This window comes from Rhinolophus ferrumequinum, chromosome 13, assembly GCF_004115265.2.
Source record: "Rhinolophus ferrumequinum isolate MPI-CBG mRhiFer1 chromosome 13, mRhiFer1_v1.p, whole genome shotgun sequence".
In the NCBI taxonomy this organism is placed as follows: domain Eukaryota; kingdom Metazoa; phylum Chordata; class Mammalia; order Chiroptera; family Rhinolophidae; genus Rhinolophus; species Rhinolophus ferrumequinum.
In genome coordinates this window covers 32,648,634-32,668,097 of record NC_046296.1, presented here as the reverse complement: position 1 = coordinate 32,668,097, position 19,464 = coordinate 32,648,634, and the positions used below count along the sequence as shown (strand labels likewise).

At 45.3% G+C, this 19,464-nt stretch overlaps 1 protein-coding gene across 1 annotated transcript in view; it reads left to right on the top strand.

Moving 5' to 3' along the window:
* Window positions 1–19,464, top strand: part of EML6 (EMAP like 6) — a 240,439-nt gene that overhangs the window by 217,836 nt on the left and 3,139 nt on the right. Inside the window, exons 32-43 of the mRNA XM_033125253.1 lie at window positions 2,068–2,197; window positions 4,062–4,160; window positions 5,149–5,322; window positions 8,921–9,129; window positions 10,005–10,162; window positions 10,826–10,940; window positions 13,267–13,455; window positions 15,020–15,192; window positions 15,631–15,793; window positions 17,419–17,522; window positions 18,234–18,387; window positions 18,775–18,875. Coding sequence (XP_032981144.1) covers window positions 2,068–2,197; window positions 4,062–4,160; window positions 5,149–5,322; window positions 8,921–9,129; window positions 10,005–10,162; window positions 10,826–10,940; window positions 13,267–13,455; window positions 15,020–15,192; window positions 15,631–15,793; window positions 17,419–17,522; window positions 18,234–18,387; window positions 18,775–18,875 — 1,769 coding nt within the window. The remainder of the gene's footprint in view (window positions 1–2,067; window positions 2,198–4,061; window positions 4,161–5,148; window positions 5,323–8,920; window positions 9,130–10,004; window positions 10,163–10,825; window positions 10,941–13,266; window positions 13,456–15,019; window positions 15,193–15,630; window positions 15,794–17,418; window positions 17,523–18,233; window positions 18,388–18,774; window positions 18,876–19,464) is intronic.

The window sequence follows — 19,464 nt, the reverse complement described above, 5'->3', positions numbered from 1 at the left end:
CCACCAAGCCAGTAAGTGAAGAGGGAGGTAACTTGGTTGTTGAGACTTGAGGATTGCAGCTCTGCGAACCTGCTGTTTTTGTAAAGAGGCCTCCTAGCTGTTCTTCCTACCTTCAGACTTCCCCATCCCTCTCGGATACATGCCTTGCTGCCCAGAGAGTTAGCTCTTTCAATGTAACTCTTCGCGCCTCACCCCAGTGTTAAGACCCAAGATTCCCACCTTGCTGGTGGGATTCAAGGTCATGGTTTCAAAACTTTACCCAAGAGCTACTTTCCAAGCTCATCTCCTGTGATTCTCCACCACAACTCAAATCTCCAACCTCAAACACAGTACTTAATGGTTTCTGAAGTTGCCTGGGACTTTCAAGCCCCTGTGTTTTCATTCCTTTTGATTAGAAGCACCTCCTCTTCCCACACGACACCCTGGTCCTTGCAACCCGTTTTCTAACATCTTCTCTGGGCAGTCGTCCCGGATGCTCTTCACCCTAAATCCTCCTGCACTCTCCCCACAACTTCCTCTCCACAGCCCTTGTCATACGCTTTGCTGCCATTATTTCTTGCTCTTCTGTCTCCCTTCCTAGACTGTGAACTCGCCGAGGCCAGAAAAATCCATCTTCATTTTTTTTTTTTTAATTGAGAAAGGTGGGTTTATTGAGGGAATTTCTCATGGAACACAGCATAGGTCAGGAAATGCAGCTGAGTTTCAGGGAAGACAAGATCCAGGAGCTAAAAAGCCATTATAAGCCAAGATGGTGGCCTTTTTTGCCCAGCGGGGCCTTGTATGTGTCTGCTGCATTCTCCTTTTTTTCTGCGAGCTTTTTGAACTACTTTGGTAGACTATGGTTGTTACCCAGCACCTGAGTTTATATCTCCACTGTTAATCAGACAGCCAGGACTACCATTGTCCCCAGTTCTAAATTCCTAAGAGAAACTACACGATTGGCCCAGCTTGAGTCAGCCGTCCAATAGGACGGGGCGGCGGGGGTGGGGCGGTCACATATTATACACACAGTTTCCGGGAAACACATGAGGGTGAGAGGTGAGGGTGGGGGTGGGGGTGGGGGAAGCCTGATGCGTAGGCAGACACTCAGTACATTGAAAGGAGGAGAAGGGTTTTCCAGGTGAAAGATATTTTTAAAAGCAAAATCATAAAGATAGGGAAATTCATGATATGTGGGCTAAATAAACAAGTCATCTTGACCAAGGGGTATAGGAGACATGTGAATAGAAGCCGATTGTGCCAACTTTAGGAATTTGGGCTTTATCCCGTAGGCAGTGCAAGTCGGTGAAGACTGCTGAGTAAGGAAGTGGTATGGTATTTTAGGAGAATTAATCTGATGTTTACAACTGATGATCTTTGGAGAGAGAAAAGGCTAGAATCAGGGACCCTAGAGGAAAGGGACCCACATCTTTTTAATCTTGACTCCCACCAACCAGCATAGTGCCTAGCACAGAAGTGCTGCCAACAATACATGTGTGTCCGATTGAATTAAGAACTGATCTGATTTGAATCAGCCATTGCTCTTTGTCATGGAAGACAAGACAGGAAGAAGAGAAAGACTATAAACCCAGAACAGTATCTAGTTGTTGCAAAAAATGCAAATTGTTTAGAAACTTTGTAGGGCAAGCACCCAGCAACATAATGAGCATGGCATTTTCCTCAATATTCTGCTCTGCCAGGCCCAGCTGCATTTGTGGGAATCAGAGCAAATCTCCCAGCCACCATTCAGCTCACCTAAAGAGTGTCTGCCAAGGCGCAGACAGAAAACTTCTGGGTAATCTTTATAAAGCATCAAATCCGTAGACTTTGACTCACCGGGGGAGCCGGGAAGCAAATCTAGTTTATTTAGAAAACTCCCTATAATTCTGTGTGTTAGCCTGTCCCCCTAGCATTTCAGGCAACTAAAGAAAGGGCTGCATTTTACCCTCAGTTAGTCAAGAAGCAAAATGTTTTGAGTGAGTGGTTGGTTGTTTCTCCAGCCATGCAGTTCCCCTGAGATGTGTGGCTGTGCCCGAAGTGTGGGTTTGTTCCTCTAAGGGCCACTTTCATCTTCGTGTGGGAATGTAGGAGCTGGCTCTCAACCACGTGTTTGGCTACAGAGGATTCGACTGTCGCAATAACTTGCATTACCTGAATGACGGTGCCGACATCATCTTCCACACGGCAGCGGCTGGCGTCGTTCAGAACCTCTCCACAGGTGACTGGGCCCGGAGAAACCACCATCTGAATACAGGCTTTTGTTTTAGCCCTTTTGTGCCCTTTTCTACTCTTTAGATGCCCCAAAGCTTAAGCATTATATTGCCTTTGGAGCTATTCCTCTTGATTCCAAACTGGTAACACTTAGTCCTAGAAAATGCTCAGGCCCACGTGTAAAGAATCAAAGGTGTCAGGGTCAAGAGAGGTGTCCATGATTCTGTCAGCTCCTCGGAGGCTGAGAGACATGGAGAGAAGCCAGAAAGAGAGTGTGGGGAGTAGAGACATTCCTCACAGCTGGTAACCAAGAACAAAGCACAGAGGAATTCTTCTCATTCGTTTTTAACAGTGTTCAATATTTTAGCCGCTCAGATTTTCACGTTTTATTTGATTATTTAGCCAGATTTACAATGATAATAAGAACAATTAAACAATAAACAAAAATACCTCAAGTGTCCCTTAACTATATGACTCTTAACTTAAAAAGTAGTTCAAAAAGACACACCTCAAGCAAAAAGAAGCATTCCAAAATTAATTTAACAGACATCCGTGTCTTTACCACCAGATTTAAATGTTAATATTTTGCCTTATTCATATCTTAAACTTATTTTTTTTCCTTCCCAATTTATGTAGTTGTTCATGCATAGATTTGTAGACAGTGGATTAATCACTGGGCCCATAATGATTTCTCTCTTGGGGAGAGGAGTGCCTTGAGATTTTCTATACATGTTCTCCATTTTTCTAAGCACATGTTCTCATTTTAGTAGCAATGTGCTTGCTCTTTGTATGCCAATGCCATCACTCACCTCTCGGCTCTCAGGCATTTGGGTGAGTTTACAGTGGCCATTTTCGCAGTCAGCAAACCCATTTGCCACAATAGACGATAAAGTATTTCTTGTCCTTTTTTCTCCTTCCCGTGACATATGTTGAGTTAGGGCTTTAAGGGCTAAAGCCATCACTTATGCCATCCAGACACCCAAGTGGATTGGCACATTGGTAAATAAAGATGATTAAAAGGGATTCCCTAAGTATAGATGCTCCTTGACTTACAGGGGGGTTACGTGCCAATCAAAAGCATCATAAATTAAAAATATCGTCAATCAAAAATGTTAATACACCTAACCTACCGAACCTCGTAGCTTAGCCTCGCCCACCTTAAACCTGCTCCGAACACTTCCATTAGCCTCCAGTTGGGCCGAACCATCTGTTACTAACACACTGAGTACACTGCGGAGTATCAGTTTTTCACCCTCCTGACCGCACACCTGACTGGGAGCTGGGGCTCACCGCTGCTGCCCCAGCATCACCAGAGTATCGTACCCGGGAAAGGACAAAGTTCAGAATTCAAAGTACGGTTTCTACTGAATGCATATTGCCTTCACATATAAAGTCAGAAAACCGTAATTTGAGCCGTCATAAGCCACGGACCTGTCTTCCCTTTCCAATGGGTAAGTGGTGCCATTGTGGTCAGTAAAGCATCATTTACAGGCCCCGCCTCACCCTGCTCAGAGGTAGCCATTGAGAAACCATCAGTCCTGGGCCAAGGGGAGGAAGAAACATTACACATTATCGTTTTGGACTCTGGAAGTTTCTGCACTTGGACTGTGCTCTGCATCCACGCACGACAGCGGGAAGGATTGAATGGAGCGTGTGTGTATTAGATAATGGACACAGCTCTTCTCCCAGACCTAGAGCAGAATATGTAAATGTAAAAAGCGATCCCCTATCTCCCCGAGGATGATTCTGAAGTGAGAATTTGGGGTGTGAGCTCTCGCTTTTATAGGACATTTCCAAAGATTCCACACGAAGCTTTCGGGTTGCCCTGAGATCTTAGGGATCGCTGCTAACCGCCCACGTCTCTCTCCCAGGGAGCCAGAGCTTCTACCTGGAACACACTGACGACATCCTCTGCCTCACGGTGAACCAGCACCCCAAGTACAGAAATGTGGTGGCCACCAGCCAGATAGGTAAGAGGGCCCTGCCACGGCCGAGGTTCTCCCAGCAGAGAGGGGACAATTGACTTCTTAGCAATTATTGGGAGAGGGAGACAGTGGGCCACCGACATCCACCTTTTCTTGCTGATGTGCTGTTGACCTTTTGAGCCCTGAGTGTATCTGTGTTGCTTCAGTTGAGGCATCCGGAGATTGGTAATTCTTAGGAACCATAAAGTCAGACCAGAGCTTACTATTCCAATTCAGTGGATGCCCCCATCTCTGTGAACTTGTGAGAATAATTTTTCAGACCCCAGGTGTCAAATGAAGAGCCTCACGTCTGAAGCCAGGCGGTTATACTTGGCCAGGTAGATTGCGTCATGTCTGCCTGGCTTTTCTCTACCCTAGGAAACTGCCAGTGACAAATGTGAATGGATTCACATTTGTCAAAAGTGTTTTTATTTTTCACTCTGTCATTTCAAAGGCAGTTTTTACAAACATATCTTTCTGCTCGTTTTCATCGACCCCATGTCCATTTTTAAATTTAATTTGGAACTTCCCGATGCTGGTGTTGAGTGCTTCACTATTTGACCCATGACTCAGTTTGGCTGTTGTTTTCCCTTGATGCTTCCTCACTGCCATTACCCACCCAATGCAGGTGATGGTGCGGAGATCCCAGGTAAGGCTGTCCCATCGTGAGTAGTCTGAATCTGCACAGCAAAATCATGTTGATGTATCGTGTTTGCTGATTGTATCTGGCTGAACTGCAGATACAAATCGTCAACCTATGAGTTTCCTTTGTAGAAACTCCTCCATAAGTGTGTGTGTTGGGCATAAATGCCCTTAGTCTCTGTCTCTGAAAGCCCAGCAGATGTTGGCTTTCACCTCTGGCCAGGTCTCTTAGGCCCAGTAATGCTAAGGCCCCTGAACACTCGTCTTAAAAAAGGCTTTTAGATGAACATAAACAGCAACTTGGCTCCATTGTTCTCCCGCCTGAGTTCTTTGTCATACCTCCCACATTCAGGAACAACACCTTCAATCCACGTCTGGGACGCCATGACCAAACACACCCTTTCCATGCTGCGGTGCTCCCACTCAAAAGGGGTGAATTACATCAACTTCAGTGCCACCGGAAAGCTGCTGGTGTCAGTGGGCGTGGACCCTGAGCACACCATCACTGTCTGGCGTTGGCAGGAAGGTAAGTAAAGCTGGCCTTTCTGTCCCTCCGGAAGGCTTGCCTGTGGCATGAGCTGGGCAACCTAGATCTGCCTCCCTGCACAGCCCACCAAGACACTGCTGCTGGGTTAGCAGAAACCAGGGCTCTTGGGGTCCTGGAGAAGCTGCTCATTTGATGTTACTGTAGCTCTGCACCCATGGTCAGGAGCAGGCTGGCCAGGGAAGTCCTGTGCGGGTTATTGGAGGGTCTTCAGGCACTTTGGAAAAGTGCCCCAATGCTGGCAGCCTTCCTCCTCAAACAGAAGGCAGCAGCCTCCTCCATCTCTGTCCTAACAACCTTCCGTCCCAAACTTCCTTGTGCTCAGTGTTCTTCCTGGTGACCCTGGCTCCTGCTGCAGCCTCGTCGTCTTGGTTGTCTTATTACAGGAACTGGGGACAGGGTTTTACCACCATAGTCTCAGAAACATTTCTTTTTACATTTTAACTTTTTTGAAATGGGAATTTATCTTATAATCAAGGATTATATTTAATTTAGCAGGTTTTCTTTCTTGCCTTCAAGACACACACACACACACACACACACACACACACACACACACAGCTACTAAATTTATGGTCATCTTAGAATCAAAGATGTGCAATCTTCTGAGCATATTCTCAGGCTGGCAAAAGCAGATCCAATTAGTTAGGACATTAATGAGGTCTGTCTCCGACCGGGCAGCCTGTATCTGGGGCACGCTAAGCCAGGCACACACAGAGGTGGCACATCTCCAATCCGGGGCTTCTAGAATCCCATTATATCAGCATCTCCCTATGGGAGGGAGCTGTGATGAGATGAGCACAGTGGGAGGAAATTTCCAAACCCTCCTGAGCCTCCATATGAGAAAAAGAGGTTGGGGACCTGCAGACTTTTATGATGAGACTCACTCATCATATTCCAACCGTTTCTTTTTCATTAGTATGTTGTGTCCAAATGGCCCCATCATCTATATCTTGGGGATGCAGGTTCATTGCTGATAATGTCAAGTCGCCAGCGGATTAAATAGACTCAGCCCCAGATGAGAAATTGAGCATCTTAAATGATAGACTCATAGCATCTTCGAGTTGAAAGGACTAGAGAAGTCTTCCTGCCCAGTCGGGATCCATCCCATGGAGAAATTCCTTCAAGTGCATTTCTAACAGGCCGATTTCTTTCCTCTGCTTGAACACTTTGGAGGATGTGGCCCTCATCATTTCACAAGGTGGCCCACTTACTCCTGGAAAGCTCTCCTAAAGCCCTTTCTTCTGTGAGGGCTTCATAATGCCTTTCTTTTACAGTACTAATTCTGCTCTCTTCGGCAGCCAAGACCAAGTGTATTCTTAGTTCCTTGGAAGAGAGTTGTATGGGCCCCGACACAGTCATGTCTGTTTCAATTCAGACTCACTCTCCTCACTTCCCTCATGTGTCCTGAGCTATACCTGCTCTGGACCTGCCCCAGCACAGGCTCTTGCTCACCTGGAGCCCCTTCTGATCTGCTGAGAGAGAATCGGGGGAGTCAGGACTTTTATACAAGCTCCCAGGAAAAAGAGAAGCCTTCTCTTTGGTAACTTTCCTCCATTGTCTTTGTTGGAACCAGTGCTTAAGACTGTACAGAGGGTTCTGAGTCACTGATAACATCTTGATCAATTCTTCTGAGCTGATTGTGTGTGGTTTTTCCTTCTTACAGATAAATAATATGTTTTAGGGAGGTTTATACTCATTTTTGTTATTATTAAAAAGTATGTTATTCATTCCTCATTTGTTAAAGGATTGTTTTGTGGAACTCTTGGGTGTGTGTGTGTGTGTGTGTGTGTGTGTGTAGGTAGGCAGGTAAGAATATACAAAATAAAATGGGGTAAAAAATGAGCTCATTTTATAAAATGCATATTGTCAGGTGCTAGATACTCGTATGAATTTTGTTCTGAGCCAGCCAGACACCAATGCACAGAGGGAGACAAGCATCACCAAAATTAGAAGTGTTCATGAGATTAAAACAAGGAAAACACAGAGGCTTAGAAGAACTGTGCATCTTATTGTTGTTTTATTTTGCATTTCCCCCGTAACTACTGTGATTGATCTTCTTTCCATCTCTTTATAGGCTGCTCATATATTTCTTGTTCTGTAATTCAACTGTTCAAATCCTTTCTTTACTGGGGGTGGGAGGGTTGTTTGTCTTTTACTTAGGACTTACAGTTCTTTACAGATTCTTAATGTTAATTCTTTGTGTCCAAAAGTTTTGCAAATATTTTCTCCGAGTCTGTTGTTTGTCTTTTAACTTAGCTTCTGGTATCCTTGGGGACCATGGGTTTTAAAGTCTCTGAGGCTGAGGTAGTGAGGTATCTGTTACAGTACGTCAAGCATTCCACCTGCAGAGAGAGAATAACTACCTGGGAGGTATCCTGCGGGTCTCCCCAGCCATCCCTGGGAAGGGATTCCAGTAGGGAGGGTCTGCAGGCTGACTGTAGCCCAACCATCACCACTCAGCTAGAGAAGTCATTATAAAAACAAATAAGTAAATGTAAGTGAAGAGGAAAAGGGGAAGAAAAAAATACATATGAGGGAGATGAGATAATTAAGAGGAAATTAGAACTATAACATTAAGAGTAAATTAAAATAAAATGGAAGGAAAAGATAGAAGTTTAAAATAAAAAATGAAAACTCAAGGGCTGATGAGATCAAAGCAGATGACGTTTAAAACACAGGGTAAAAGATTAGAAGCCAAGAAATTTTAAAAGGAGCTAAAAGAGCGATAATAATAATTAACGCTTATAGAACACTCACCAGGCATTGTTCTAAAGAGCTTTACTTATATCAATTCTTTCAATCCTCACAATACTTTAAAAAATGGGAACTATTATTTTCTCCAATTTACAGATGAGAAAACTGAGGCACAGAGAAGTTAAACAATTTGTGCAGTTGTTCTGCAAATAAATGGTGGATTTAGGATTTAAGACAAAAGTTATATAAAACACAGGAGGAAAAAGAAAAACACATAAGTCAAAAACATAAATAAATGGAGTTGAGGAAAAAACTAGTACTTACATATAAAAGGTAAAAAATTTTAACCTAAAGAACATAAAGAAAAGGGAATATTGGGAACTTTTTTTTTTTTTTTTTTTTAAGAAAATAAAAGCAGAGAATCTTGGGGAAAAGTAAAGACTATCTAAAGGAATGTGAGTCTCCAGTGACACGCTAGAGGAGGGTTTGTCTTCTAGGAGAGTAAATATTGTGGTATTGTTGGATGGAGGATGCCCTTAAGCAATTTTGCTCTTTTCTGGAAGCTTCCATCTCCAGGAAAGAACGATTCATTCTTTCCTGCTGTGTTCACAGATGCCTACATGTGGCTTGTGGGAGTTGGGGCAGATGGAGTGGGGGATTATGTTAGCAGCACTTTCTGTTCTGGAAATTTCCCAGACACAGTCTCTCTTTCCCACCTTGGGAGTAGTGTCTGAAGGGGGGAAGGTACTGTTGAAAAAGAAAGAACTCGGAGGTGTACCCTGGGCTTGCTGGGATGGAGGGCCATCCTGGGTTGGAGCTCCCTTCATGTCTGGCCCCTGAGGATTCAGGGGGACAACGTCACTAGACTCTCTCACCCACACAGGTGCCAAGGTTGCCAGCCGAGGGGGTCACCTGGAGCGCATATTTGTGGTGGAATTTCGCCCAGATTCGGACACGCAGTTTGTGTCTGTCGGGGTCAAACATATGAAGTTCTGGACCCTGGCAGGCAGCGCCCTGCTTTACAAGAAAGGGGTCATCGGGTCCATGGAGGCTGCCAAGATGCAGACGATGCTCTCCGTGGCCTTCGGTGCTGTGAGTTTCCGCAGAAACTTCCTGAGAGGGGACCCTAAGCCCCTGGGCATGGATGGGGACTGGGGGTGGGAGGGTGAAGGAGTATGGCTAAGAAGCTGCAAACAGGAATGGCATTTCCACATTATCACTTTTAGTGGCTTATTTGCAGCCACTATTCCCTTTCCTCAGCACAGATGGCTGAGTTGACTATATTTCCCCCTCCCCCCCACTCTCGCCCCTTTTGTACCTCAAAATCTTCATCAGAAAAGGTAGGGCCCCACTCAGGGCAGAAGGTGCATCATTCCAGAGGAGACTGATTTGGAAACCTATTAGGCCTGGATTAGACAGTCACAGAGGACATAGGGATCATTTCGACCACTGGAAAATCTCTTTTCTTCCCAGCCTTTGTGTGCCGCAAATTCCCCCAACTGACGCTTTTAAGTGGGCCATGGGGTGCTGTCAGCCAACGCAAGATCCCTGGGGACATTCTGGAACACAGCCAACTCTTGCTCCTCCAGCTGTGTGGCTTTATCTACCTCCTAGACAAACCCAGGAAAAGTTTCTTCTCAGGATGAAGTCCCACCCTTCCCTGGCTGTCACCTGGGGCTGGCTCCCAGAATGGAAGTTCACTTAAATGCAGAGCTGCATCCAGTGGGGAAGGCAGCCCCACACTAACTCGATATAGTGAATTTCACAGCCAGGTGATTTCTTTATTATATGCTATTTGTGGTTTTCTGCAAATTCTTTTGCCTTTCCTTAGCACGGAAGGTCAATTTGAGTGTGTGTTTACATTCCTCTAGCTCTGGTTCCTTAACAGAGGAGCAGGTGTCTGGGAAGGGACCTTTTCAAGAGCTGTTGTGAGTGCCCTGGTGTGGAAGGTGTCCCTTTGTTTACAGAACAACCTCACTTTCACGGGTGCCATCAATGGAGACGTCTACGTGTGGAAGGACCACTTCCTCATCCGGCTGGTGGCCAAGGCTCACACAGGCCCCGTGTTCACAATGTACACGACCCTTCGGGACGGACTCATAGTGACCGGCGGGAAGGAGCGGCCGTAAGCTGAAGCTCCTCTGGGGGAAAACTGGGCTTTTTTTTTTTTTAATTGTCTTGGGAGAAACTGACAGAAGCATCTACAACTTGGAGAAAATGCAGATTTTCATTCTCCTATCTTTTCTGCATCAGGGGTATCAGTCTGCCAAGAGGGCCATAGGTCAAAACCATCAGAAGTAAGAATCAGGGAAGGAAAGAGGTTATTTCATGGTAGCTTAAAAATCCAAGAGGTGCTTCTTGAATAGATCCCAGTGGCTTTGCTGTTTCTAAAAAGTTACTCTTGGAGGTTCTTTGGGAATGAGAGGAAGAAATGAGAACAGGAGAGAGAAGTTCAGTGGGGAACAGAGAAATTGTGAAAATGAAGCAGAAAAACAAGAGAAACATTGCTCTTGGTTTGACCTAATAAGAAGTTTGATGTTCTAGATTAGAATTCCCTTTCCTTCCACAATCGTGGCATTTGAAGGCATTTTAGGAAATCTGCAAGTTCAAGGGGTTTTGATGGCTCATCAGTAGGGCCTAAGAAAGACACCACCCTGGAGGGTATGTCTTGCTGGTCTCTGGGTGGCTGTGACCTTGATGAGATGACAGGTAGAGAGGGTAGTGGAAGGCCATGAAGAGGTCTGAGGACAACAGCTAACATGCTCAGTTCCTCTTGATCTTTCTTCAGGACCAAAGAAGGAGGTGCTGTAAAGCTGTGGGACCAGGAGATGAAGCGCTGCAGAGCCTTCCAGCTGGAGACGGGGCAGCTGGTGGAGAGCGTGCGCTCCGTGTGCCGTGGCAAAGTGAGCAGTGTTCTGCCTGAGCTGCCCCCTCGGGGCTGGGCTGGGAGCAGGGAAGGGGTCCAAGTGCTAGTGAGTTCAGCATCCTCCAAGTGTTAGCCTAACATTAAGAAGCTGAAATGAGGGGCTACAAGCATTTATTTGGGATCAAAAAAATTGCAGTTCGGGGAGTATAAATTTAGGCAGAACCCCCAATAGTGTCCTGAGTACAGGATGCAAGTAAGGGGTTTTTATGAGAAAAGAAAAGGGACTAATTACACGAGAAGAAGAAAGCATTCCTGTTACAAGCTGAGCTTCTCTTGGCTGTACACGATTGGTTACTGATTCTGTCTTCGGATAGAGAGTTCATAATCACACCCCTTGTGATCAGGATGTCCGCTTTTCTACTGGCTTTACAAATGATTGTTTGTAAAACAATATTGGTTTTAGTCCAGTGCACAGGTCTGGCCCAGTCAAACGATTCAAGGAACCAGACATGCAAGGGAGCTCCTCTGCAATGGCAGGTCAGGCTTCATTTTGAAATGGCTCCATTGATGTCGTTTTTCACACTTATGCCAGGCACTTTCCCTGGGCTGGGTTGTTGAATCCTTAAAACAAGCCTCTAGGTGCTCTGTACACTGTAGTGGGGAGGTAGCTTAGCAGAGTAAGACAGACCCGGGTGCAAACTGTGAAGTGCCCAGTAAACCGGGTCTGTGACCGTGTGTGTGTTATCTGACCTTTGTGTGTCAGGCACACAGTTATTATGAGGATCACATACATTATACTTGGACAGGGCCTCTCATCATGCCTGGCACATGGCTGCATTGAGATGTTAGCTACTATGCCTATGGATTTTATTATTAGCACAGAGATCCTCAATAATTTGCCCACACTCAAGGTTACACAGCCAGTAAGGGGGAGAGTAAAGGCCACCAAATTGACTCAGATCCATTGGTTTTCAAGGCCTACCTTGGCTGAATATCAAAAACAACTGTGGAGTTTTTAGAAACTGGATGTCCTGGCTCCCACCCACAGCGGGCAAATCATAATCTCAGAAGTGGGGCCTTGATGTGTTTTCCTTTTCTTTTTTTTAATTCCCCAGGAGATTCTGGTACACTCGAAAACAAATCTCCGCTTTTTAATATCTCGTGTTTATGTTTTTGAATTGGTATCATTCTGAGAATTTGCTTTCTCGATGCTCTCCATAAAAAGGGCACACCTGACTTGTAGTCCACATAATTTGAAATGGGAAATGTTGTTTTTAAGTAGATAAATGGCAAGCACCTGGAAGGGGACTTAGATGTATGGGAGACGAAGGCAGAACTAGGCCCCGAACCTGGAAAGTCATTGGAGATGGGGTTTTGTTCAGTGTCAGGAAGAACTGAGGAAGAGTGTGAGCTGTCCAAGAACAGAACTTGGCTGCCCCGATCTGAATGTCCAGCAGAGACTGGATGACGAATTGTGTGCTGAAGCTCTCACCCAAGGTGGTGCGTGGAGAAAAGGCAAAGTGAGAAGGTGGAAGGAAGTCGCTTCAGGAGGGACAATTCAGTTGTTAAAAAGAAAACACTTCTCAGCTCTACCTATGTTAATACCAAATGTCAGTGAAGGCATTTTCCCAAATTGTTCTAATAGTGGTTTTTAAAGAAAATTATTTTACATAGTGGCAAAATATAGGTAACATAAAACTACCATTGTTTTTCTTTAAAGTGTATTGGGGTGACAATCGTTAGTAAAGTTACATAGATTTCAGGTGTACAATTCTGTATTACATCATCTGTATCTCACATTGTGTGTTCACCACCCAGAGCTGGTTCTCTTTCCACCACCATATATTAGACCCCATTTACCCTCTTCTAGAGCCCCGCTCTCCTTCCCCCCTTACCCTCTGGTAACCCCTAAACTATTGTCTATGAGTTTTTGTTCTTTCAGTTGTTTGTCTTGTTCTTTTGTTTTTTTCGCTTTATATACCACATGTGAGTGAAATCATATCGTTCTCTACTTTTTCTGTCTGACTTATGTCACTTAGCATTATACTCTCAAGATCCATCCATGTTGTCACAAATGGTCCTATTTCATCTTTTACTACCATGTTAATCATTTTTAAGTATACAATTCCGTGGTATCGGGTACATTCATGTTGTTGTGCAGCCATCACCACCGTCCACTCACAGAACTTTCCTCATCTCGTAGCACTGAAACTCTGTACCTATTAAACACTAACTCCCCTTTCCCACCAGCCCCTGGCAACCACCATTCTGTTCTCCCTATGAATTTGACTACTCTAGGTACTTCATATGAGTGGGATGATACAGTATTTATCCTTCTTCTAATAGAATTTTGATTATAACAGGGAAAAATCTTAGTGGGAACCAAAGATGGAGAAATAATTGAAGTTGGTGAAAAAAATGCAGCTTCCAACATCCTGATTGATGGACACATGGAAGGGGAGATTTGGGGCCTGGCCACACACCCCTCCAAGGATATCTTCATCTCTGCCAGCAATGATGGCACGGCCCGCATCTGGGACCTGACTGACAAGGTGAGGAGCTGACTCTGCCCAAGTTCCGATGCCCAGAAGTGGGCCTCACAGAGTACTGAGGAGAGGTCAGGCCACAGATGGGGGGTGGGGCTGGATGAGAGATCAGCCACAGGTCAGCAATTCAGTTAGGAAGCCTAATAAAAGAAATCCCATTTACACACACCCCGTCTATATGTCTTTTAGTGGTATATCCATCTGTGAATATTTATAGTAGGAATAATCTAATTGAAAATGATTTTTTTTAAAAAAGATTTGTATTAAAATATAATTAACATACAATATTATATAGTTTTAGGTGTACACCATACTTATTCAACATTTATATACCTAAAGAAGAGATCACCATTCAATCATCTGACACTGTACCACGCTATCACAACATTTTTGACTATGCTGTATATTGCATTCCCATGACTTATTTGTCTTATACCTGGAAATTTGAACCTCTTATTTCCCTTCACCTTTTCTCCTTTTTTAATTTTTCACTGACAGTTAACAAGAATGATTATTCTCTTGTCATGAAAGAACCCACAAAACTTTAAAAATAAGAAAATCAATCATGCCTTCCCTGGTCAGGAAGGCTAAAAATGATTTAAAATGTCAAATGTTCCCAAATGAAACATTTCAATCAAAATCCCAACAGGTTTCTCTTAGAGTTTAGAAAAACAATTTGAAAGTTCAGTTCAAAAACTAATTAAAAAAAAAAATTCATCTGGAGTAAAAACCTCAAATAGCAAGGGATCCTATGGGGAAACAAAGATTCATGTTACCAAGCCTTGTCTCATAGTAAAACAAGAACTTAAGTTTTTAATTAAAATACTTGGTTTCCTTACAAAATGGCTAGTAAGTATTTCAGTCATATTTTCAATGTACAAATCAAAGAACAGACATGCAAAAGGCTAAGTGTAGTTACTATACTCGTTAGTGCCTAATTATCATGTTTATTATTAACAGTGAATACCTACTGCATACCAGATGCTTCACGTACACTATCGTAATGCTTACAATAAGCTTGCAAGACCTATGTTAATATCACTTTTTATCAAATGGGAAAACAGAGAAATAACTTGCCCAAACACACCCGGTTAGTGAGAGCCAGGATTCAGGATTGGAACTAACAGATGCCGAAGCTCAAACTCCTTCCCCTGAACAGTAAGTCAGGTCAGCTGGTGGGCTAAGGCCGGCCTGCTGCCTGTTTCTACAGATTGTCACGCTTCTCCGTGTAGGTAGTGTCTGTGGCTGCTTTGGGACGACAATGGCAGAGTTGAGTGGTTCCGAGAGACCATATGGACCCCAAAGCCTAAAATATTTACTTCCAAAACATTTACAAAATATGTTTGCCAACCCCTGCTGTAAAACGTGTTGTGTCTCAAGCTGCTCTAATCAAAGCCTACTGGCCACCTCCGTACTCAGGGGCAGTAAGTGACTGTAAGAAGCAGCAAGTGGTTTGGAGGCCGGTAGTGGCAGCAGAGGCAGCCTGGCTTCTCTGGCCTGGGGGCAGGATTTCCCCTGGAGACCAGCTGAGATGGCCAAGGGCTCAGGTGATATTATTTTGTCAATGTAGAAGCTGCTAAACAAGGTGAACCTGGGCCACGCGGCCAGGTGTGCAGCCTACAGCCCTGACGGGGAGATGGTGGCCATTGGTATGAAGAATGGAGAGTTCGTCATCTTGTTGGTGAACAGCCTGAAAGTTTGGGGGAAAAAACGAGACCGAAAATCTGCTATCCAAGATATCAGGTACATAGCAGGTGGTCTGGGCAGGGAGGAGAAAGGTAGGCCTTCCCAGTGGTTCCCCTTCCAGAAGGGCCATGGCTGGAACTCAGCCATGAAGAACTCAGTTGTGAGAGGGTCCCTTCCAATGAGCCAACCATGAAAGGAGACTCTCTTACAGTCTCAGACACGCCTCTGCTAATGTCCACAAGAGTGGTAAAAACTTCTTGTAAAATACCATTCTACAAACGGCCGTATACATCTATTTCCTTACTTCTTGGGGATTTGATCCAGAGATTCTATGTTGAATTGCATAGAATGTAGGAGAAGCTAACCACATATGGTTCATGAAGGGAACATCTCATTGCCTTTGAGCCTGTGAGGCCCGTCCCAGAGCGGGGCACATGCCTGACCAGCCCCAAACAGCCCTCCTCATGGACCATGCTCTTGGATTGCTTTTTCTAGAATCAGCCCCGACAGCAGATTCTTAGCCGTTGGTTCTTCTGAACACACAGTTGACTTCTATGACCTCACTCAGGGTACAAGCCTGAATCGCATCGGTTACTGCAAAGATATCCCAAGCTTTGTCATTCAGATGGATTTTTCTGCAGATGGCAAATACATCCAGGTATGCTTCGGCTTTACTGATATCTGGGGCAACCAATAATGATAGTAATAATAACAAGGCTTATATTCATTGAGGGCTTACTGTGTGCCAGGCTTCACAGGAACCCTTTAAGTACTGTTACTTTTCCAGTTTTATAAATGAAGAAACAGAGGCTTAGAGAATTTAAGAAAGTTGGAGAAATAGAATTTAAAATAGTAGAGTTATTTTTTATAAGAAAAGCAGGAAACACAAGTTCTAATCATCTATAATCCTCCTCTCACCACCTCTCCTTCAAAGCTTCCTATTTTCTAGTTCTCCGGAGATGCACCGAATCCTGTGTCGCTTCTTACACTAATTCATTTGAATTCCAAATCCTACTGGGTAGTGTGGCCCCTGCACACTTGGGCCCTGCACTCGAGATGGTGGGCTGGGAGTGAGAGAGAGCTCCTCACTGGGTCTGGGGGAACTGACAAGTGGACGGGATAGAGAGATAGAGAGGGGTCCCACTCTTGGGACTTAAGACAGAACAATTTCTTCAGCACTCTGAACAAATATGATGTGTTTGTGAGCTGGCCAAGAGTTGCATATTGCTTGTGAAAGGAGAGAGGACACATTCGTTCATCAAATATTTAATAAACCAGGCACTGTGGTAGGCTTTTGGATGGACAGAATGGTCCTGGTCCCCACTCTCCTGAAGACTGTCCTGTAAGGGAGAAGACACGTATTAAACAGATAACCACAAAATACACATTTAATTACAAATTGTGATTATGTGCTGTCCTGTAAGGGAGAAGACACGTATTAAACAGATAACCACAAAATACACATTTAATTACAAATTGTGATTATGTGCTGCAAAGGAAAAGTACAGGTTGCTGCGGGAGCATTTAATGGGGTCTGAATTTAGATTCATTTCTTCTCTGCATAAGTGGTTACTTCAGCTGAGGTCTGTAAGATGTGTAGGAGTTGGCCAAGCAAAGCGGGGTGGGAACATGGTTCCAGGCCATCTGTGGGAAGGCCCTGAGGTGAGAGAGATCTCAGCTCATTGCATGAATGGCACGATAATCTGGGGAGGCTGGGCTAGAGGTAACCCACAGGGAGAGAGGGGGCTGGAGATGTAGGCGGCTGCAATTTTCTGGAAAATGGTCAGTTTTCCCTAGAAGATGCCCAAAGCAGCAAGGGCCGGGTCCTAAATGCTTCAAAAATCTGTATCAGCTGTTGTCCATGAGAAAACTAGCCTTCCCTCTGTACCAAAGGCCCTTGGTTCTCTGAGAACAGGTTCCCACACGGAGCATCAGAATCACCTGGGGCCAGGTGGCCAGGCCCCCCCTCAGCGGGTTTGGGTAGGTCTGGGGTGGGGCCTAAGCTTGTGCGTTTCTAACAAGTTTCCAGATGATTTTGATGCTGCTGGGAAACCACACTTGGGGAACCACAGCCTCAGGACTTCAGAAAATAGCGAGAAAACGGATGGAAAAATGCCCTGTTCGTGTGAACTTTGCTGTGGGCTGACCACCGGCTTTGCAGCCTGCCGCTGACCTTGGGTTTATTGAACAGTTCTGGGGGTGCCAGTGTACTGGGAAACAGCGCACCAAGAGGAATCCTTTGGGCCGGAAGGTCCACGGACATGATTTCCTTCCACTTTGCAGGTGTCGACAGGAGCCTACAAGCGCCAGGTGCATGAGGTGCCCCTGGGGAAGCAGGTAACCGAAGCCATGGTCATTGAGAAGATTACCTGGGCCTCCTGGACAAGGTGACTGCAGGGAAACACTTCTTGAAGAAAAGGTCACAGGGAGTCTCTTGTCCCAGGCTCACCCTCCAAGTCTGTGTGTAGTTGGGATCTGAAGAAGCTCAGAGATAGAACTATCTTTTCTTTGGGGGTGGCAGCAGGTGGCTTCTTGGTACCAGTTTGGGCCATTGGCTTTGATCTGACCTGGGCTTTTGAAATGCAAAGTCCCTCTTTTTTTGTGTGATCCATCCTACAAATCCCCAACCCACTCCAGCAAGCAAAGGGAAACCACCTCCCAGGTCTTGGCCAACCACCCAGGCGGTGCACTGAGACTTACAATTACCAGGATGGAATGGGAGGGCGGTAACTGCCAGTTAGCCCAATAATAAACAGTGCCTTGCAAATCAAGGGAAAAGAGACCACTAACCTATGAGCTGAAAGGAGTCCCCACTCTTCTCTCAAACATACACATACTCAGAAGGAGTATAGGGAAGAGGGAGAGAATCAAAGATGGAGGTAACTTTTCTTTTTGGGGTGAAAGGGACTGGGGCAGAGAATGGCGAGAGCTGGGGCAAATGTACAGAGGGAAAGGGGACAGATGCTTGCATGTCAGAAGAGTCCTATGACTGTACTGAATTAGGTAAAATACCCCTCTCCTTCGTATCCCTGGGAGAGGATGCCCAACTGCAAAAGCCTCCTTACACAATCTCCTAACATCTCTTGCTGTTCGAATAGCATTCTGGGAGATGAAGTCATTGGCATCTGGCCGCGAAATGCAGACAAGGCTGATGTCAACTGCGCATGTGTGACCCATGCTGGCCTGAATATCGTCACAGGAGATGACTTTGGGCTGGTGAAGCTCTTTGACTTTCCATGCACGGAAAAATTTGTGAGTCTTCCTTCTAGTAACCTCCCTACACCTCCTCCAGGCTGTTCTTCTGCACACTGCAGGAGATAGTGGCCGTCTAGAATAAGAGAAATCTCGTTCCAGCCCTGTGGAGATTTGGCAACCCCTAACCTATTCATCTCACTCTGGACGGAAAGTCCTGAAAGCTGGGGGAAGGGAGGGTGGAGGGTAGAGAAAATGGCCCTAAGTGGGGCAGGAATGAGACAGGAAAGCCAGTGAAAGGCTGGCTAACAGATGTCCAGACCAATGGGGATCTCATGAAGGAAGGAAGGTTCTGGGACTGAGGGATTTGAGTCTTGGAAGGGACGTGGTGTGTGGTTGCTGGGAAGGTAGGATCTCTTACCCGTCTCCATTTACTTTTGATCATAGGCCAAACATAAGCGTTACTTTGGTCACTCGGCTCATGTGACAAACATCCGTTTCTCTCATGATGACAAGTATGTGGTCAGCACTGGAGGGGATGACTGCAGGTACCAACCTTTATAATCTGGCTGATTCCCAGGCCTGGCCTTCCCTCCCTCCCCATTCCCACCTCAGGTGTCCTGTGGGTCAGCGCCGCCCAGGGGCATGGGGAAGATGCTGAGTGGGATAGTAAAAAGGAAATTCAGGGAGTCCCAAGGAAGAAGACGTTCCAAGTGTAAGATATTTAGTGTCTGGTGACTCCCAACCCAGATCTGGATGGGCCTGTGTCTCTACAAGAGCTGTCCTGGGCTTGGTGCAGCTATGGCATGTGCTAGCTACTCTGAGCACTGCTGGGTGGAGGGAGAGGTGGATGAGACCCAAAATGACTGATTTCAGTAGGAACTCTGGGACAGCCCATGGTGTCATTACATATAATCAGGTTAGAATGACCTTGAACCATAGGTCTTTTAACTCAACTTCCACTGGTCACCAGAATTCTTAAGATGGATGATTAATCCACAACCAAGAGAAGTTTAAAAACAGTACCACTGAGCATCAGCCACCTTGAGAAACAAGCAGGGCAAGTGTTACCCAATTTTACACAAGAGATCAGATAGGGGAGTGAAGCCGTTAGGCCCAGTTCTAGTGAGAAGCAGA